Raw genomic sequence first — 19,204 nt, forward strand, 5'->3', positions numbered from 1 at the left:
CAAGGATTTATGTAATCTTGGTAAAGCTAATAAAAGCTCTAAAATTTTAATAAAAGTTTTAGGGAAAATGCAACTTTTGGAATCCTACTGTGTAATATTTATAAAGTGGTTTGAAGGCAAATACCCAACACAAGTTAAAAGCAAAAGCCAGTGATTATAATAATACAGTTAGTTCTGTAGCAGTCTTTATTGACAAATAGCTAAAAGAAGTCCCGCATTACATCACAGCTATTTTTCTCCTTTTGCCAAAATCATTAGATGGTGGGAAGTGCCTTTACAAAACTATCAAATTACTGTTGTTTCATTTTTGGTAACTTTAGCAGCAGTTCTTTTATTCTTCATCTCAGCAAGATTATGAGGTTGAGATACAAAGTGAATCTAATGCGTAACACCATTTTCTAGGTGAGAGATGACAGAGTTCCTCAAACTTGCCCTGGATGCTTCTGATCCATCTGCAGGGTAGAGGTTAATTTTCACTTTTGTGTCCATTAGGATTCCAAATGAATTCTGGATAATAATGATGAATTAGTACTATTTGTTTTGCCAAGGCGTAAATACTTCTATGTATAGTAATTTCATTTATCATACTTTTATTTGTAAGCTAATAAATAAACATTTTTAGAAATCAAAACAATTCTCCCTGTTGTTCTTTCCCTACCCATAGATGACTGTTTCTTAGTTTCATTGTGTATCCTTCCAGTGTTTCTTGTGCAGATCCAAATATTATTTCCCTCCTTCCTAAAAAGGTGATGTTCTTTTTATTTTATTCTATACCATGATTTTTCTATTTAATTAGTATCTTTACGTAAGTCTCTCTCTTAAAGACACTGCTTGGTACACATTATTCCATTAGGTAGATATATCACTATTTATTTGTTAATGAAACCATTAATAAATGGTTATTTGAGCTACGGTTAGGGAAACCAACTTCCTGTCAATGTACATTTGGAATATTTACAATCTTTTCTATTAGAAATAATTTTAATATGAGTGAATGCAGGTATTCCTAGCATCAGGGCTGTGGTTTAATAAGCCCGCCAGTTAATTCTGATGAGGCTCAAGTTTGAGATCCATTGCTCCAGGCAGCCATTGATCACAATGGTCAGGAGCCTACGCAGCCTAGTCATGGCTCAAGAAACATTTGATTAAAGCACAAGAGTTTTAACTGAATTCTCCTTGATTCTACTTTTTACTTACTTGAGGATTGCTTTTATTGGTCTACCGTGTCATCTGGTCTTGCCCATGTACTCCCCTCTCCTCTTTCCTTTCCAACCTCCATTTCCCCAGTTACCTGGTAACCAGTTTTTCTAGTCCTCTCACCCTTCTCATTGTTTCAAGGCTGTTTGAATTTGTTTTGTTTTTTAACTCCTAAAATTGTAGTGTCCAAGCCTCAGTTCAGTGTGCTGTGGTTTGCAGGATAGTGTTCAGTACTACAAAATGTTCCTTCTTTCCCATTCCATTCCAGTGCCCTTTCCCTTGCTCAGTTCAAGGTCAGCAATATAAGGACTGATCTTCATGTTTTGGTTCTGTCTTTGAAAGTAATTTTGAGTAATATATTTATTTTGACAAGATTATTTAACAAAAATAATGTATGCACATATATAAATATTTTAAAAATAGCATTATACTCTTGCAGTTTATTTAAGATTGATTCCTAATCTATACATTTTAATTTGGGGTAGTTTGAAATTTTGAGCTCATCAGTAGAGCTCTAGAATGAATTGCATTTTTATAGGTTCAATTATGAAGTGTGTTATGATTCAGATGATCTTTATGAATATCATTACCCTTCATAGCTAGTTTTCTTCTTTTCAACAATGACATAACTTGATATTAAAGTTTTTTCCTCCCTCTTTCTATTTTAGTGGGGAAACAAGATTGAACAAAGAGAAAGTACTTCAAGGTTGGTATAATCTGGTTGTTATTCTAAATCTCTGCTTTAGTTGTTAAAGTGATATGCAGATTAATCAGATTCAGTGGGTAGGGTAGCCTGGGGGCAGCACTGTACTGGGATTGACTTAGATTGAGATTTCAGAAATAAAGTATATAACAGCCACAGAATATGATCAGAGCAACTGGTAACCAAGAGGAATAAATCTCTTGACTGAACTAAATAGACACAACAGCTCTTCAGCTGGGCGTAGTGATGGAGGCCTGTAATCCCAGTGATTTGGGAGGCTGAGGCAGGAGGATCTTAAGTTCAAGGGTACCCTCAGCAATTTAGTGAGGCCCTGAGCAACTTAGTGAGACCCTGTCTCAAAAAATAAAAAGGGCTGGGGACAGCTCAGTGGTAAAGTACCCCTGAGTTCAAACCTTAGCATCACCACCAACAACAACAAAAAAACCCAGAAACCACTTCTCCAAATTGCTCTTTACATTCAGCTTCTAAGAGGCCTAGTCAGCTGATTAGAAAGTTATATTGGTTCTAGATGCCTTAAAATATAACTGTCTAGATTTAAAATGGTTCCTATTTGGAAATGTGACGTTTTCTGGCTGGTGTTAATGGTATTTTCCAGCTCAGATATTTTAGTTTTAGTAGTAACCAAGAGCTTTAATTCTCATGTGTGCTCATTATTTTATTCTGAACTGATTCTTCCTCTTGAGTTCTGTTAGTATGGACCCCAAGTTTTTAGTTGTCCTGTGATCTAGCTCAGCTTTTTAAAGAATATCCTGAGTGAACTTTCAGGTAGAACTGCTATTTTCTATGCTGTGATTATAAAAGCATTTAGTTTTGTTTGAGGGGTAGTGACCTGGGGATAATATAAACTGGTTTTCATTCCCAGGGTGCTTAACTCCCTTTTCTGGAGACTAACTAGTCTGACACTTAAATGAACCTGCTTTTGAATGACTTGTACTTGACCCAAGTTATTCTCTGGCTTTGATCAGTTGCCACCACCTTGTCCTTTAGTACTACTCCTTTGTCTTACTTCATTAGAAGCTGACCGTGGAATGTGAATAAAGTCTTTTGTGTTCACATTCATTTTTTAGTTTATTCTTTTTTTTTTTTTTTAATTCTTCTCCCATCTTAGTTGGATGCTTAGTTCTTTAAAAAATATACATAATCTTTTTAGCTGGTAATAGTCTATTTGCCTTTATTCTGGTTACTGATATGTTTGAACTTCTTTCCTTTGTTGTTCTTTTCCTCCTTTTTGTAGTCTTTCTCTTTATTCTTACTGGCTTTTATATCTTAAGTCCTTATTTCTCAGGCTTGTCTTACCTTCCCTAGTGGTTCCACCATTTCTTGTCTTTTAATGGTTCCCATTCATACTCGTTTTAGTCAGTTTATGACAATGGACTGGGCAGGTGAAACCACACGTTTATTTCCTCACAGCTGTGGAGGCCAAGTCCAAGATCAAGGTCTTCCCAGTCTGCTTCCTGGTTTGCAGACTGCTGTCTTTTGATGGCATCCTCCCACGACTTAGAACAGACAGTAAGAGCTCTTGTGCCCGAGCATGCTTTTGTTCTCTCTTTTTTTCCTCTGTACTAGGGCATTCTACCACTGAGTTCATTCCCAGCCCTTTTTTATTTTGAGACAACATCTTGCAAGGTTGCTGAGGCAGGTATCCACCTTGTGATCCTCCTGCCTCAGCCTCCTGAATCACTAGATTACAGGTGTATGCCACCAGGCCCAGCTAAGAGCTGTCCCTTCTCATGGGTCATTCATCACATTCATGAGGGATTGACGCTAAAATCTAATCATCTCCCACAGGCCCAACTCCCCAAAATACCAATTTTAGGGAGACATGGATATTCACCCTAACAACACCTAATGAAGAATAACATCATTAATGTCCCCTCTCGAAAAATACAGGAACTTATGTTATCATTGTCTGTCATCTTAGTCTTTTTTTTTTTTTTAAACCACTTGATGTGGACATTATTGCCTCCACTTGTCATTCAGGCAGTGTTTGCCAGCTTTGCTGTTCATCGCTTCTTTTGCATCTCAGACCTTCTTTCCAGAATTATGTTTTCTGAAAGGTTCCCCGGTGTGTGTGGCTAGACTGATGGTAAAGGTGATCTTAGTGCATACAGTTTTGGTTGGAGGGTTCTTCAACACTTGGAAGATGTTAATCTATTCTTATTTGGGCTTTCATTGTTCCTGTGAGGAAGTCTGGCCCGTCAGGTGGCATTCTACATTTACATCTTTCTCTATAACTGTTCTGAAAATCTTCGATTTGGTTTATCTAGGAGGGTTTTTTTTTAAATTATTCTATTTGATATGCATTGTGTTTCCTTTATCTGTACATGGGTGTCTTCTCTCATTTTTGGAAAACTCAGCCATTATCTCTTTTTTTTTGAGAGAGAGAGAATTTTTAATATTTATTTTTTTAGTTTTCGGCAGACACAACATCTTTGTTTGTATGTGGTGCTGAGGATCGAACCCCGGGCTGCACGCATGCCAGGCGAGCGTGCTACCGCTACCACATCCCCAGCCCCAGCCATTATCTCTTTATGTTTATTTTCTCTGTTTTCCATTTTACATGTTTGTTTTCTCCATTTTCTACCTCCAAAGATTTCATCTCTGAAAGATGGAATCTTTGGGAGGTGATTAGGTCATGAGGGTGCAGCCCTTGTGGGCAGGATTATTAAAAGGGGGCCCTGAAGAGCTCTTATACCTTCTTTTGCCATTTGAGCACATAAGGGGAGAAGTCAGCACTCTGTACCCTGGAAGAAGCCTTCACCAGAACCCAGCCATGCTGACACCCTGATCGTGAACTTCCAGTCTCCAGCACTGTGAGACATGAATGTTTGTTGTTTATAAGCCATCTAATCTATGGTATTTTGTTACAGTAGCCTGAACTAAACAATGCATGTGGGGAATTCTCATTCTTTCCCATTCATCACCAGTATATCCACATTCCTTCTCCTTGTATCTGTGCTGCATTCTGGGTAGTATGTGCAGCTTTGTCTTGGAGTTCACTACATCTCCCCTCAACCACATCACTCAAACCACTGAGGGATTTTTTTTTTTTTCTTTTCTTAGCATTCTGTTTTTCCTTATTAAAGATTTATTTTATCTTTTAGAAAGCCATCTGGTTGTTTTTAATGCTTTCTGTTAATTGCTTATCTTTCTGAATCTGTCTTTATGGTAGGGAACAGACAGATGTGAGCAGTGGAAACATGAGGTTAAGGGAATAATTCTATAAAATGAGTCTCCTGTGCTGACTCTCATATGGTTTCTTTTTTAAAAAAGCAATTTACCTGCAGCCCTGCCTGGCATAACAACCTGTTATCTGCAGGAGAAATGCAGGCCTAAAATGCCAATAAAAACATTAGTTACCCTATAAGGGGGGAATTTTGTGACCCTTCCACAGACGGATCCCAGAACTCTGAAAGGTAAGGATAATTCCCCTAACCATAACATCTCTAAGAACAAGTTCCAGTTAGAACCACTCAGCACAGGACAAACCAACCTAGAGTTCCCATGTGCAGAGAAAACTTGAAAGTCTGCTGTCATCCTTCTGCCTGTCAGTCAAAAGTCAAGAGGTGGACCTGGGTGGGTCTTTCTGGAAACTTCTCTGGGACCCCCAATATAATCAGAGGGTAGGAGAGGCATGCCATCCTTCTCCTGAGAGGACCCGCTCTCCCCTTTTCCTATCCCTTCTAATAAATTCATGCCTGTTACTCTGAGCAACACATCTGAAATCTTTCTGGTGTGATCAGGAATATTCTGCCTATAACATTTATGTCTTATTCATAATTAATTTCATAGCTTTTCTTTGCTGATTTCAGTGTGTGAATTCTTAATGATTCTAAATCTGTTCTTTTTTTCTGCTGACTCTCATTCATTATTATGACTCTCATTCATTCATTATGGATTATTTTCTTGTGTATGTGTTGAATCTTTGGCTGACCTATTATTTGCTCTAAAATTAGTGGAGAGCTTGTTATCCTCTGTTGTGAGTGGTTTGTTCTGAGCAGGATTTGCATTAGGCCACTGGCCTGAGATGACAGTAGCCTTCTTCTAGGACCCCTTGCTTCAGTGCAGTTTGGTCCTCCCACCTTGCTGTCTCATGAGCAGGCCTCCTCCAGAAACCCTTCCAACCTGAGCTGATGTTGCAGCAACTCCAAATTTCCATATCACTTTTCACATTTCAGCCCAGGGGTCTTTGATGGCTTGGCTTCGTCCCTTGGGGATTTCCTTGCATTCTGTGAGCCCACTCACACCAAGCATACATCACTTATTCTGTAATAATAAGTCCCTTCTCAGTGTCCAATCTGCTTTTTCTCCTGGAAGTGTAGGTTTCATAGTGTTGTTTTTTTTGTTTTGTTTTGTTTTGTTTTTTTTAAATGAAAAAGAAAGGGAAGGGGGCAGGGAAGAAAGAAGTACCATCATTATAATATTGAACATTTGGACAATGGAGATATAGAAGGCAAAACTCTTATGGTAATGATAGCAGCACATGTAGGGTCAGAGTCACCATTTATAAAATGCAACCAATGAGGACATGGGCAAACACAAAAGAGGGAAGAGCTAAAACCGAGATGTTGTTAGCATCACCTTATTCCCAGCAGGCAAACAACTCTTTTGGAAAACATTTGAATCTGAGCCTTGATAGAATCAGCTTAACTTCACAGTAGGTACTGTCGGCTCCTTGGCTCTCTGAAAAGTCGTGTAGAAAAGTGCTCGAGGAAACTTCTCATTAAAATAGAGATAGGCACAGTTTCTGTTCTCTTATATGTGGCTTTATCTGTACCCCTCAGTTATGTTTTTGAATGCTTTGTTTCACCACAGGACAAGGAATAGATGAACCTCTTTCAGAGACTGGATTTAAATAAGCGGCTGCTGCTGGTAGATTTATGAGTAAAGTGAGGTTTACTCATGCTTTCTCCAGCGACCGCACACGGGCAAAGCAGGTGAGTGTAGGGTGAAGGTTTAGGCTAAGAGGTCTCAAGTCTCAAGAGTATAAGCTTGAAAGATCTGCCACCAGAGCCCGCAGGGAATTAAATCACATAGACAGCACCTTCTCCCCACTCTCTCATCTCCATGTGAACTCTTTTCTTCTCGTTGAATTTAGTTTTTTTTGTTTGTTTTTTGGGTTTTTTGTTTTTGTTTTATTTTTAAGTTAGAGTAGCTTTGGAAAAAAAATGCTTAACAAAAAAATAAAAATAAGGTATCAGGAAAAATCCAGGAGAAATGACAGGCAGGAGATCAACCCACAGTCACATCAGATAATAGAAAAGCCAGACAGAGTAAAAAAACATTCTGATTCCATAAAGAAATATGTGACATGATGTAAATGTCTTTAGAGAACAGATCTCTATAAAAATTACACCCAGATTTTATTAAAAAGAACCAAATCAACTTGTTAAAACTCAATGGAAGGAGACTTTTGTGACTAATCATGAGGGAATAATAGGATTGGAATTTACCTCCCTGTGTAAATAACTAGAAAACTCAACAATAAGTGCAAAATCTCAGTGGGGCTGGAGTTGTGGCTCAGTGGAAGACTAGCACATGTGTGGCACTGAGTTTGATCCTCAGTACTGCATATAAATAAATAAATAGAGGTATTGTGTCCATCTACAACTAAAAAAAGTATATGTTATTATATATATTATATACATATATTACACTTATTTATAATTTTCTTCCAATCTGTGGTTTGCCTTTTCATTTTACAAATGGTACTTGCAAAGAACAGACAACTTTTACTCGAATAAAATCCAGTAAGTGAGACCTTGGACTCCGGGCATCATGGCTCTGTGATGCCTAGATGAGGTGGAACAAATAAGCTGAGCCCCAGGATTGTCCAAAGCCATTTCCAGACTCTGGTAGGGGGCACAAAATAGAGCTCGGTGGTCCCCGTGATTTGAGGAGGGAAAGCGTGGAATTTGGGGATATTAGGTGACTAAAATTTGAGGTTCAGAGAAGTAGAAGAGCTAGACAGAGAAAGAACTCTAGAAGTATACATAGCAGTCTGCTTAAATATGTCAAAATATGTTCTTCTGTCATGGATAACTGAAATGAACAAATTTTTAAAAATTCAACCAAAAAGAAACTCTTAGGGAGACTGTTATCTGCATATGGGTGGAATGACACCGCATGAGAACAAGCAAGACACAGCTGCAGAGGAGAGACTGGTTCCTGGGGAGGGAAAAGTGGAGCTATTCCTAGAGCTCACAGAGGGTGGGGAAGCACGTGAGTCCCCACCAGTCAACGTGCAGGGATTTTGTGGAATAAACAGGGCACGCAGTAGTGATTCCAGAATGGTCACTTCCTAGCAGTGAATAAGGAAGAAAAATGAGAGAAATAGATGATTAAAAACCAAAAATCTTAAAAAGGAACCAGGTTGAGCTCCATATGTGTAATATGAATTGTAACGCGTTCTGCTGTCGTATATCGCAAATTAGAATTTAAAAAAAGAACCAAATTGATCTAGAGATGAAAAATATGATGTCCTGAAATAAAAATGTCACCAGATGGGACTAACAGGGTAGGCACTGTAGAAGAGGTCATTGAACATGAAGACTTAGCAACAGAACATTCTGAATTTACTATGGAGCAGAAAGAAAGAAAGACTAAAATAGGAAGATAAACAGTCTCAGCGAAGTATGGAACAGTGTCAGACAATCCAACACACATGTTGGTTGGGAGTCCTGAGAGGAAAATGGGGAAGAGGAGGCAAGAGTAGGAATTCTACAGGAATTTTTCAAAATATATTCTGAAGGTGTAAAGATTGAAAATACTTTGAAAACTAAAAAGAAGACTTTTTTTTTTTTTTCAAGGAAAATTGGAGAGGCCAAAAACAGAGCCACACTTATATAGTAAATTATTGGTTTTGTGTTTGTGGTCAGTAGGATTTTGACAAAGGTCCTAGAGTAATTTATTAGATAAAGATAGTCTTTTCAATAATGGTGCTGACACAACGAAAATGAACGTCAACCCTTACCTTGCACCACACACAAAAACTAGTTTGAAATTGATTATATAAACTGGATTTTATTCGAGTAAAAGTTGTCTGTTCTTTGCAAGTACCATTTGTAAAATGAAAAGGCAAACCACAGATTGGAAGGAAAGTATAAATAAGTGTATTATATGTAAATAATGTATACATCATATGTACATATATGTGTGTGTATATATGTACATATATATAAGACACTGTGTGCGTATGAATTCTTTCTCCTCAATAATTAGACAAACTTTTAAAGGGGCAAAATATTTTAATTAGAACAGGAACTTCATAAAAGAAGATACATGCAAGGACAATAAAAATGATACAAATGAAAAGATGCTTGGCATCCTCGATTGTCACATAAATGCAAATTACAACCACAGTTGAGATACCACTGTACATAACATTTGAATGACTAAAATGTGAAGAGATTGTAGAGTATCTAAAAGTCACACACTGCAGGTGAGAATGTAAAAGAAACCAACTACTTTGGAAAATAGTTTAACATATGCTTATTGTTACCCAGCAGTTTTAGTCCCAGAGACTTATCCAAGAGAAATAAGAACGTATGTCTGCATAAAGACTTGTGTACCATTGTTCAGTAGGACTTTTGTTTGTAACAGCCATATAATAGACTCTGTGTTTATCAGGAGGTAAATGAACAAATGAACTGTGGTGTGTTCATATAGTGGAATACAACTCAGCACTGAAGATGGAACACTAGATAGGCATCAACATGGATGAGTCTCTCAAAAACATGCTAAACAAAGGAAACCAGGCACTAAAGAGAACATAATACATGATTCTGTTTATATGAAACTCTGGTAAAAGACTGATGTAGAGTTACATAAAGCAATTCAGTGATTGCTTGGGCCAGGGGTGAGAAGGATTTACTGGCATGGGTATGAAGATATATTTTGGGGTGATAAAATTCTTCTGTATTTTAATTTTTAGCACCTAGGTGGGTGCATACATTTGTCAAAACTCAAATGAACTGTAGACTTAAAATAGGTGCATTTTACTGTTGTAAATTATGTATCAATAAAGTCAATTTAATGCATGGAATAAGTTAGCCAAAACCTCAGTGAACATATTGAGTTACCGATTACACACAGCTGACATGATTGTTAAGACAGTAAACCTAAGGGTGACATACATGACTGATTTAAGACGTGAGGAACATGATGGGAAGTTGTAATGTCTTTCAAGAAGAGACGTCAGAGAGTTGAGGATGAGGCAATATTCAAAGAGGTCATAGCTGGTCTTACAGAATCATTAAAAGACAGTGGATCTCAGATCCAGAAAGTGTAAGCAGTCCCAATTGGTAAATACAAAAGAAATCCACCTCTGTATTCATCGTAGCCAAGCCAAGATTCCAAAGAATAAGGAAGACAAACATCATTCACTAGTCAAGCAGTTAGGCTGTCTACAGGTCTGTCAATGTCAGTAACATCCTCTTCAGTATGCTGAGAGAGGGCAAGGATTAACCTAGGGTTTTAAACCTTTTTCTAGAAAACAGGTGAAGACCGTTCAGACAAACAGACCTTCAAGGCATTTTCAAAAAAATATTGAAAATAATTCTAGAAGGAAGGTCCGAGTTTCAGAAAAAGATCAGTGAGCAAAGAAATTGGCAAAGGTTCATAGCATAGATAAACACAAAGAAATACGACACGTATATGACAGTAATGATAATGTCTAACTTACGGGGAGGGGGTGAAAATGCAAGGTAGAAGTGGATTTAAACAATTTCTGTAGTTTTGCAAATACAGTGTTTTATGTCCACTAAAAGTAGCCAGATAAACTGAAAGAAGGAAACATGGACACAAATGAGCAAAATAAAAGACAAAACAGCCACAGGAGTAACACACCCATGTTACACACAGATGAGCGATGACCCAGAATCTCAGCAGAGAACTGTAAACAGTAAATTTTAAACAAAAGTTCAAATTCTAGAACCAAAAATAGCACTGCAGTTGAGACTAATGGATGTTAAATAGCAGTTTAGAAACTTGAGTGGAGATTTAGGAAATGGAACAGGTTAGCCAACCTTTTCTATAAGGAGCCACGTGATACATACTTTAGATCTTGTGGGCTCTGAGCTCTCTGTCACAACTGTTCACCCCCTACTGTTGGAGTGTGAAAGCAGCCAGAGACAATACTTATGTGGAACTTGTATCTGTGTTCCAATAAAACTTTATTTACAAAGCAGCTGACAGTTTGGATTTGGCTTGTGGGCTATAGTTTGCTAACATGTGAACTAAGAGATAGTTTAGCAGAAAATACCAGAGTCAGTCATGGAGAGACAAAAGGAGGAGCAGAACAGAAGGGGGACCATTTGTTATTGTTGGTTGGTTTTTGTGTTGCTAGGGAAGGAACCCTGTGCATGCTAGGCAAGTTCTATACCACTAGAGACATCCCCAGCCCAAGAGGCAGCATTTACACAGGAAATGTATTGCTTGTTCTTTGGTCTTATTATATTTTTTAATTAATGAAAGTGTCATGTATTGTGTTGACGTTTCATAGCGATTAACATTTGTATTAGAAACAGTTGTGTTTTGCTTTGCAGACCATGCATGGGATTTTGAAGCATAACCTGTTTTGCAAACATATGACAGTACAGTATGATTCAAGACTTCGAGAAAGGGTAAGTGACTTATTTATTGTGTATGCCAGATTTTCATTGCTGTGACAAATACCTGAGAAAAACAACATAGAAGAAAGATTTATTTTGGCTTATGGTTTCAGAAGTACCAGTCCATGGTTGGCTGGTTCCATTGCTTTGGAACTGAGATGAGTGAGAATATCATACGGAGGAAAGCTGCTTCACCTCATGGTAGCCAAGATGGAGAGAGAGGGTGGGGGAGGGAAGGGATAGAGAGAGGAGGGGCCAGGAACAAAATATAGTTCCCAAGGGAAAAATATAGTCCCCAGTAACCTACTTCCTCCACACAGGCCTACCTGCCTAGAGTCCACAACCTCCCATTCAGTTATCCCTGGATCAATCCACCAATGAGGTCAGAGTCCTCATGAGCCAGTCACTTCCCCAAAGCCCCACCTCTTGAACATTGGCACTGGGGATCAGTTCTTAAACTCATTAGCACTGGGGGGACATGCCTGATCCAAACTGCAGTATTTATACATTGTGCTTTATCATAAAATTTCAGCTAGCCACCTCATTTTGTTATGTGGCTAAAAATTAAGTGTAGTTCTACTGGGGTCTACTAAATAAGTCACATATTCTTTTATATATTCTCATAGTACGTGTGTGTGTGTGTGTGTGTGTGTGTGTGTGTGTGTGTGTGTGTGTTTTTTGCTGGGTGTCAAACCCAGGGCCTTGCACATATTAGGCAAGTGCTCTACCACTGAGCCACACACCCAGCCTGTATGTAGCACCTTTTAAATTACTAAAATTTTATGAGATAAGATGGGATAAGCCTCTTGAATCATAAAAGGAGATACTTGTAAGAACTTGAAACAATATACAAGAGTTTAGAGTAAAAGGTGAAAAGTTCTCACCTCTCAGTCCTACTCCTCCCTTACAGGTATGAATAGATTTTTCTCCTGCCCATTTTGTAGGCCAGAAATGGTCTTCCTGAGGTTGACTTAGCAAAGTCATACAGTCAAATCATTAGATTTGAATCCAAGTCTCCTAGAGCAGCCTTGATTTTTATTGTGCTCTCTAATACTAACCTGTAAGCCCGTTAGCATCCCTGCCACCTCATGAATCTCTTCTTTACCTGGGCAGAAATGTAACAGAATGTGGAGGGCATTTTTAAAGAATGGGTTCCCATAACTTGCATGTGTTCTCTGTTATTGTTAAGAATGGATCTTAGAGCTACATCGTCAAGGCTGCACAAAGGGCTCAGTCTGTGCCTGAGAACCAGGGCTCAGACTCTTCAAGATGTTCAGACCTCTGAACCCTGAGCACACCTGTCATCATACAGTAGGAGAAAGCATCATCAGTGGGCGTGGCCACCTTTCTCACTCTGTGCTCTGTTCCTGGAGTGATTTCATCTCCTATGGTTTTAGTTGGTAAAATCCCAATGGTTTCCAAATCTGTGATCAGCTGAGATCTCTTACCTGAGCTGCATGTTCACTATCAGACTGCCTACTGTGGGTTTCTGGTTTGTATGTTCTGCACCTGTTTTCTGCTCATTGGGTGTTTTCCTTTACCCCAGGATGCTCCTCTTTACCCTATTGGTTGAGCCATTCATTTTTGGCTCTTTGTCTCTTATGTCCCACCACCTACCACAGGCAGTCCTACATGTGTTCTCTGCAAACCCCTTCGGCCATCCTGGAGCAGCTCAGTGTCATCTCCTACCTCAGTCCCTGTGATAGTCATTCTCTTCTTTCCTGTCTTGCATTCTGTTTTCAAACCTAATGTCCAACTGCAACCTGAATAATCCTTTGCAGAACGGTTCACTAATTCTCTTAAACCTGGGTCCCAAGGTACTGTGTAAACTCATCTGTCACCTCCTTGCCTTCTCTTCCTCCCTGGTACTTCACGTTGTAGTCTCAGAGTACTGGTTGGGCGTTGGCATGGTGTTTGCCACCTGTTAGCATTCTTTCCAAGCACTGCAAATTCATTCAACTTCATAACATACTGTGTGAAGACTGAAAAACCTCACATTTTAATTCACATTTTATAGATGGCAGACATCAAAGCACACAGAAGTCAAGTCTATGCTCCCGATCACATAGCCACCCAGCCCTGCAGTGCATACTCTGGAACGCTGATCACGGGCCTCTCAGTCTCTTCTCTGAATGACCCAAATGCTTCTGGCAAAAGAGCCAGCCTCATGAACTTCTGGCCTGTGCTCCACTCTGCTCCCCGATCTGCCAGTTTCTACTCACCTGTCAGGCTTTGGCCCTCTGATTCCCCCATCCGTAGGAGTCATCTCCACAGGTGTGCCTGTGTCCTTTGTTTTCTCCATTGTGCTCCTTGGTCAGCAGCTCACCACACTGGTCTCTGCACAGGCAGGCTCAGCCCTGTGGCCTCAGTCCCAGTTTGCTTCGTGGTGGCACTCAGGATACTTAATAAAGGAAGGTTTCCATTCCTCTGAAATCGAAGCAAGTGATAATTCTTACTGATCCCTTTTGTAATAGAGATTGCTTTGTATATACCTGGAGACATGTGAATTTGGCATTGAGGATTGCAAGAATGGCTGACTTCATAGCAAAACATGCATTTATTCTTATAAAATGGTATTTTACTCACGGAGGATTTCTATCTGATGATGGTATGAGGATCTTTTGGCATCATCTGTGCAAACTATAACAGTTTTTTTTCTTTAAATTCATTATTATGCAAGCAACCCATTATCCGTATAAGGAATTAAAAGTGACTTGGGGAGAAATACAGTTAAAATCTATACTACCCCCAGATAAACACTGTGAACATTTTTGGTATGTGTGTTCCTGATTTTTTCCCCCTGCTTGTGCATTTTTCTAAATGGAATTCTTTGTATTGCTTTTAAACTAGCATTTCTCATTTATTGTGTACTGACTGCTTTTCAGTGCCTGTAAATGCACCTTGATATAATCACCTAATTAGTGACTTAATGGATATTATGTAATTTATACAACCCAGCAACTACTAATTAGCATCCAGGTTGTGACTAGATTTTCTGCTGATGTAAATAATGTTAAAATAAATATTTTTGCAGTTCATTCTTGGTACACCCATCTAACATACTTCTAGAAATGGACATTGCTGAGTGTGTACTTTTTCTTATATTAACTCTAAATTGCCTAGTTTAAATGGCGTTTCAAAAAGCCATGCCAACTTATATTCCCATGAGTGGTCTAGGAGAAAATATTTTCAGGCCACACTTGATGTTGTCAGTTTCTTTAATTTTACAATGCAATAGCTGAAAAATGATGCCATTTAATTTTTACATTCTTGGGATTCCTAATGAGGTAGTTTCCCCATGTTTCTTGGCCCTTTGATTTCATTTGTGACTTGTATGTCCTGTGCTTGGGCTCAGTCTTCATGCGCCTAGAAAGCTAGCAATTTGGACTTGGATTTTAACTTTGCTGTTGTCTGTGAAAGTGAGGCTATTTGTTTAACCTCCTCGAAACTCGGCTTCCTCCCTTATAAACGTGGAGGAATACTTTTATACCTGCTTCAGAATTCTCTTATTAAGACCAAGTGAGAGAGTGTGTGGATGGGAGGTGGCCAGCATGGTGCCTTGCATGTGTTCTCTAGCCCAGGAGTCTGAGCCTGACCTTGTATTTATTCAGTAAAGCCCCGCCGTCTACTTAGCTTCAGTGACTTCTTCCATACAACCCTCTTTGGACATAGTGTACCACTCAGGTTTCTGTTGTATTTTCTAAGGCTTCATGGCCTCCTACTGATACTGAATATGTTCCTGTTATCAGGAAGAGAGAGGATACTAAAATAATATAGGAAACTAAGCTTATTCATGGAGCCATCTCAATTGGCCAAAAGTCTGAACTGAATTGTTGTCTTGCAAATTCACCTGAGGCACCTTTGTCTGTTGGAGCATGACAGAAATATGGGGCTGCGGAAGGCAAGCCTCTAAGTGACCTGAGGAACATGGCCAAAGAAGCTGGGGAAGAATGCCCTTTCTTTACACCTCCCGGAGGAGAGACGTTAGACCAGGTATGTACGTACCACTGACCCGAGTTGCCAAGTTGGGGGACTTAACATTGTCAGAATGGCTGAATCTGACTCACTTGTAAATTAGACGTTTGTGAATTATAGCCAAGCAATTCGAAAGTTGCTTTGTTTATAACACAACTCTGCATGATGTTATTTCTTTTTTCCTTTTTAAGGCATCCTCTCTTTCTCATTTGCTGCTAAGTTAGCAGCCATTACTGATCATGAATTTAAGGAGATCTATTCTTTTATGACACATCTAAGAAATAATTGTGAAGCAGTAGCGAGCAGCAGTGGTGTTCAGGGGGACTAAGCAAATCACTCAAGGGTCAGGTCATTCTGAACATGAACTCTGGCCACTGCTGCCCAGCAGCTCTTGAGTGACATCCTCAAGTGCTCACGCTTCTAATAAGTCATCATCTTTGAATTGTGTTATTGATAATTTTCCCTCTATTCTTTATCTTTGTAATTTTCTGATAAACTCTATTACCTTAGTAAGAAAAAGATTTGTTGTTGTTCCAGCTGAATTGAAGTGCCACATAGTTTCTTGGTGAACATGATTTTATGGCTTTCTGTTCACTTGTAGATTTCCTTAACCTAGTGCTCTGAAGTCAGAAATTAGAACAATATCCTACTCATCTGTATCCCTGGTTTGCCTCCAGAAATGTGGTAGGCACTTTCTTGTACCTGTGAAAGCCCCGACTGAATGATCGGAAATATAGATTGAGATTCATCTACTTAGGTGTCCTTACATTGACCCATTAGAAAAGCAGGCAGTTATGTCATGTTTATGTTTTCAGGAGATCATTAATGTCCATTTATTTCACATTTTCTTTCTTTCCTTATAAGGTGGAAATGCGTGGGAAACAGTTTTTTGAATTTCTGTGTCAGCTAATCCTGAAAGAAGCAGATCAAAAGCAACAGTTTTCTCCAGGAGCTCCAAGCAACAATCTAGAAACTTCTTTGGCAGAGATATTTCCTTTAGAAACAAACTACAGCTCTGAAGTTAATTCCGACAGTGGCGCTCCAGGATTAGTGGCCAGTGTCTCAGTCGTGAGTCATGGTGCTTACATGAGAAGCCTGTTTGGTTATTTTCTGACTGACCTTAAGTTTTCCTTGCCAGCATCTCTGAGAAAATTTGAACTTTCGTCAGTCAGTCCCAATACTGGGATCAGTCTCTTCATCATAAGCTTTGAGAAAGGAAAAGAACCTATACCGAAGTGTGTTTGTATGAACCTACAGGATCATCTAAATGAAGTGACCAAAACACTCTCAGTTTAGATCTGCGTCAAAATTCTAACAGTTTTGAGCTTCTGAAGGGAGTGCCTTTGGCTTACTTTATTTCCGTCCTTTGCTAGTGCTAATTCGGAAATAGTTAAAAATCATATTATAAACTCTTCTGGAATGTCAGCCACATCACACAGTAGTGGAAAGCCATTTAGAATTGACTTATGTTGTCTTGAGTGCAGCCTGCGTTTTCCACCCTGCTTGATCCCATCTCTGAGTGATAAATGGAAGGAACTCAGTGTTGCAATTGGGGGATTCACATCCTTGCTATAGAAATTTTTTCCCCCTTTTAAAAAATGTTTGTTTGTGTGTTTGTTCTTTAATGAAAAAATTAGGCTATTTCATTGATTGATTCTTGGTAAGATAATGTATATTTTTTACTATCACATCCAAGTCTTGAAAGAACTATTTATATTTCCCATTGCATATTTATAGTTACTGTTATATTTTGAAAGAAAAGTTCTTTAAATGGAAAATTCATACCATTATAAGTCTATATATAAAGTAAAATGATAAAATGACACTGAAATCTTTTACTTAGAAACAAGCTGTTGGATTTTTTTTTTTTGTTGTTCAAGAGGGCTTGAAATGTAGTTGAATGCAGATTATGAGTGCAGAGCAACCTGGGGGAGGAGGTTAAGACATCATTTGACTAAAACACATCACAGATGGAAGCTCTGGGCAGAAGATAAAAGAGCAGTGTGCTCTTCTATCTTGCAAAACACAAAGTCAGTGGAAGCCAAGAAAGTCCCCAAAAGAAGTTTGACTCAGAGAGTAAAGACCACTATCCACTTGCTTCTTCTTTAACCTGTAGGCTGAAGAGTTTCCAGTTTGGGGAAGGCTCCAGAGAAAGGGAACTATCAACTATGTGGGAACCTCAGAACCTAGAGGGAGCTTCATTGAAAAGCATGGGGCAACTGTGGTTTTTGGTGGAAGGTACAAATGAAGTTACCTCTGCTTTCCACTAGATGGCGCTGAAGGAAAGGAATTTTGACTAACCTAATTTGGACATGAGCTTGGTCCTTCAAAAGTCCTTGTCTAAATGAAGGCAGTGTCTTACATGTAGTTTGCTTTTAAGTAATCATGTTGCAGAGTGCCATAAATTTCAGCTTACAAGAGGATAAATGCTAAGCCTGTCAGTTAAGGCTAAGATCACTTTTGGTTGATATCTCCTTTGAATATCATTTAAATCTTTTGTAAAGTTGTATATTTCAGCATTCTCTGTGTGTCCACACTACCATGTTTTCTGCCAGGATTGGAAACAGAGCGTGGATTTGAGCACTAGAGGAAGTACACTAGAAATAAATACTTGAATTGATAACCTAAAAGAACAAATAATATCCTCATTCTCACCGTCCCCAAGTAATTCCTTTCTCTTTTTTTTTTCCCTCCAAAGAAATAAAACATGGAGATGTAAGAAGAGTTTCCTTTAATTAATTCTCACAGTGCTGTTCCCCTGCAGAGGCGACCACTGCAGTGAGTGAGTGAATGCGTTCATCTCTTCTTCTCGTGTTCACCCCGTGTCTTCGAGGCAGCAGTATTGTTTGGTGCTTTAGAAATGTACATAAATATCATCGAGCTGTCTGTGTTCTTTATTTTTACCTATTCTGTGTTGGGGCACTCTCTATGTTGATATATATAGACCTAGTTAATTATAACCACTGTACTCTCATGAATAAATATAGCACATTTGGTTTATTATTCTGCGAGTGGACATTTAGGTCTCTTCAATATTTCTCCATTGAAACACTGTCACAAGGAAGAATCTTTAGTCTGGCTCCTTGTGCAGAGTGGAAATTGTGCCAGATGTCTCTTCATGGTGGCTGTGCTACTTGTCAATGCCACTGGCAGTACCAAGAATGCCTCCCTTCCATATCTTGTCAATACTCGGTACCACCTAACTGGTTTTTGCTAATCTGATGAGTAAAAAACATTATCTCACTATTTTATTAAGTTTTTCTGTGATTGTTAATGAACCTGGGCATTTTTTTTCCAAATGAATGACAGTTCCGGTCTCCTTAGATTGCTGATTCACTGGTTTATGTTCTTTGCCTGGTTTTCTATTGGCTTGTTCAAGTCAAACCAGTATATCTTGTTCTTTTATGTGTGTGTGTGTGTGTGTGTGCACTTGGATCTTGAAGAAGCCTTCTCCATGATAAAATCGTGGAATAATCTTCTTTCTTTTCTCTCATAGTTTTAGGAGGTTTTTGAATGTCAAATTTTAAAATTACCTGGATTTTATTTTATTTTTTAAGTATAAAGTATAGATTCAGTTTTATGTTGTTTTCCATGTGGGTGAAACAGTTACCCCAGCACATTTTTTTAATATTTATTTTTTAGTTGTAGTTGGGCACAAAACTTTATTTATTTTTATGTGGTGGTGAGGATTGAACCT

The 19,204-nt window shown here is 38.7% G+C and overlaps 1 protein-coding gene across 1 annotated transcript; it reads left to right on the plus strand.

Moving 5' to 3' along the window:
- The first annotated feature begins 409 nt into the window (after positions 1–409).
- Positions 410–18,510, plus strand: LOC107161069 (fructose-2,6-bisphosphatase TIGAR-like). The gene is given in 6 exon segments (XM_015507586.2): positions 410–459; positions 1,866–1,903; positions 6,737–6,858; positions 11,467–11,544; positions 15,415–15,525; positions 16,372–18,510. Coding segments are annotated over 6 exon segments (831 nt in total). The 3' UTR covers positions 16,804–18,510.
- Positions 18,511–19,204: the final 694 nt, after the last annotated feature.

Source organism: Marmota marmota, unplaced genomic scaffold (genome assembly GCF_001458135.2).
Source record: "Marmota marmota marmota unplaced genomic scaffold, marMar, whole genome shotgun sequence".
Classification (NCBI taxonomy): domain Eukaryota; kingdom Metazoa; phylum Chordata; class Mammalia; order Rodentia; family Sciuridae; genus Marmota; species Marmota marmota.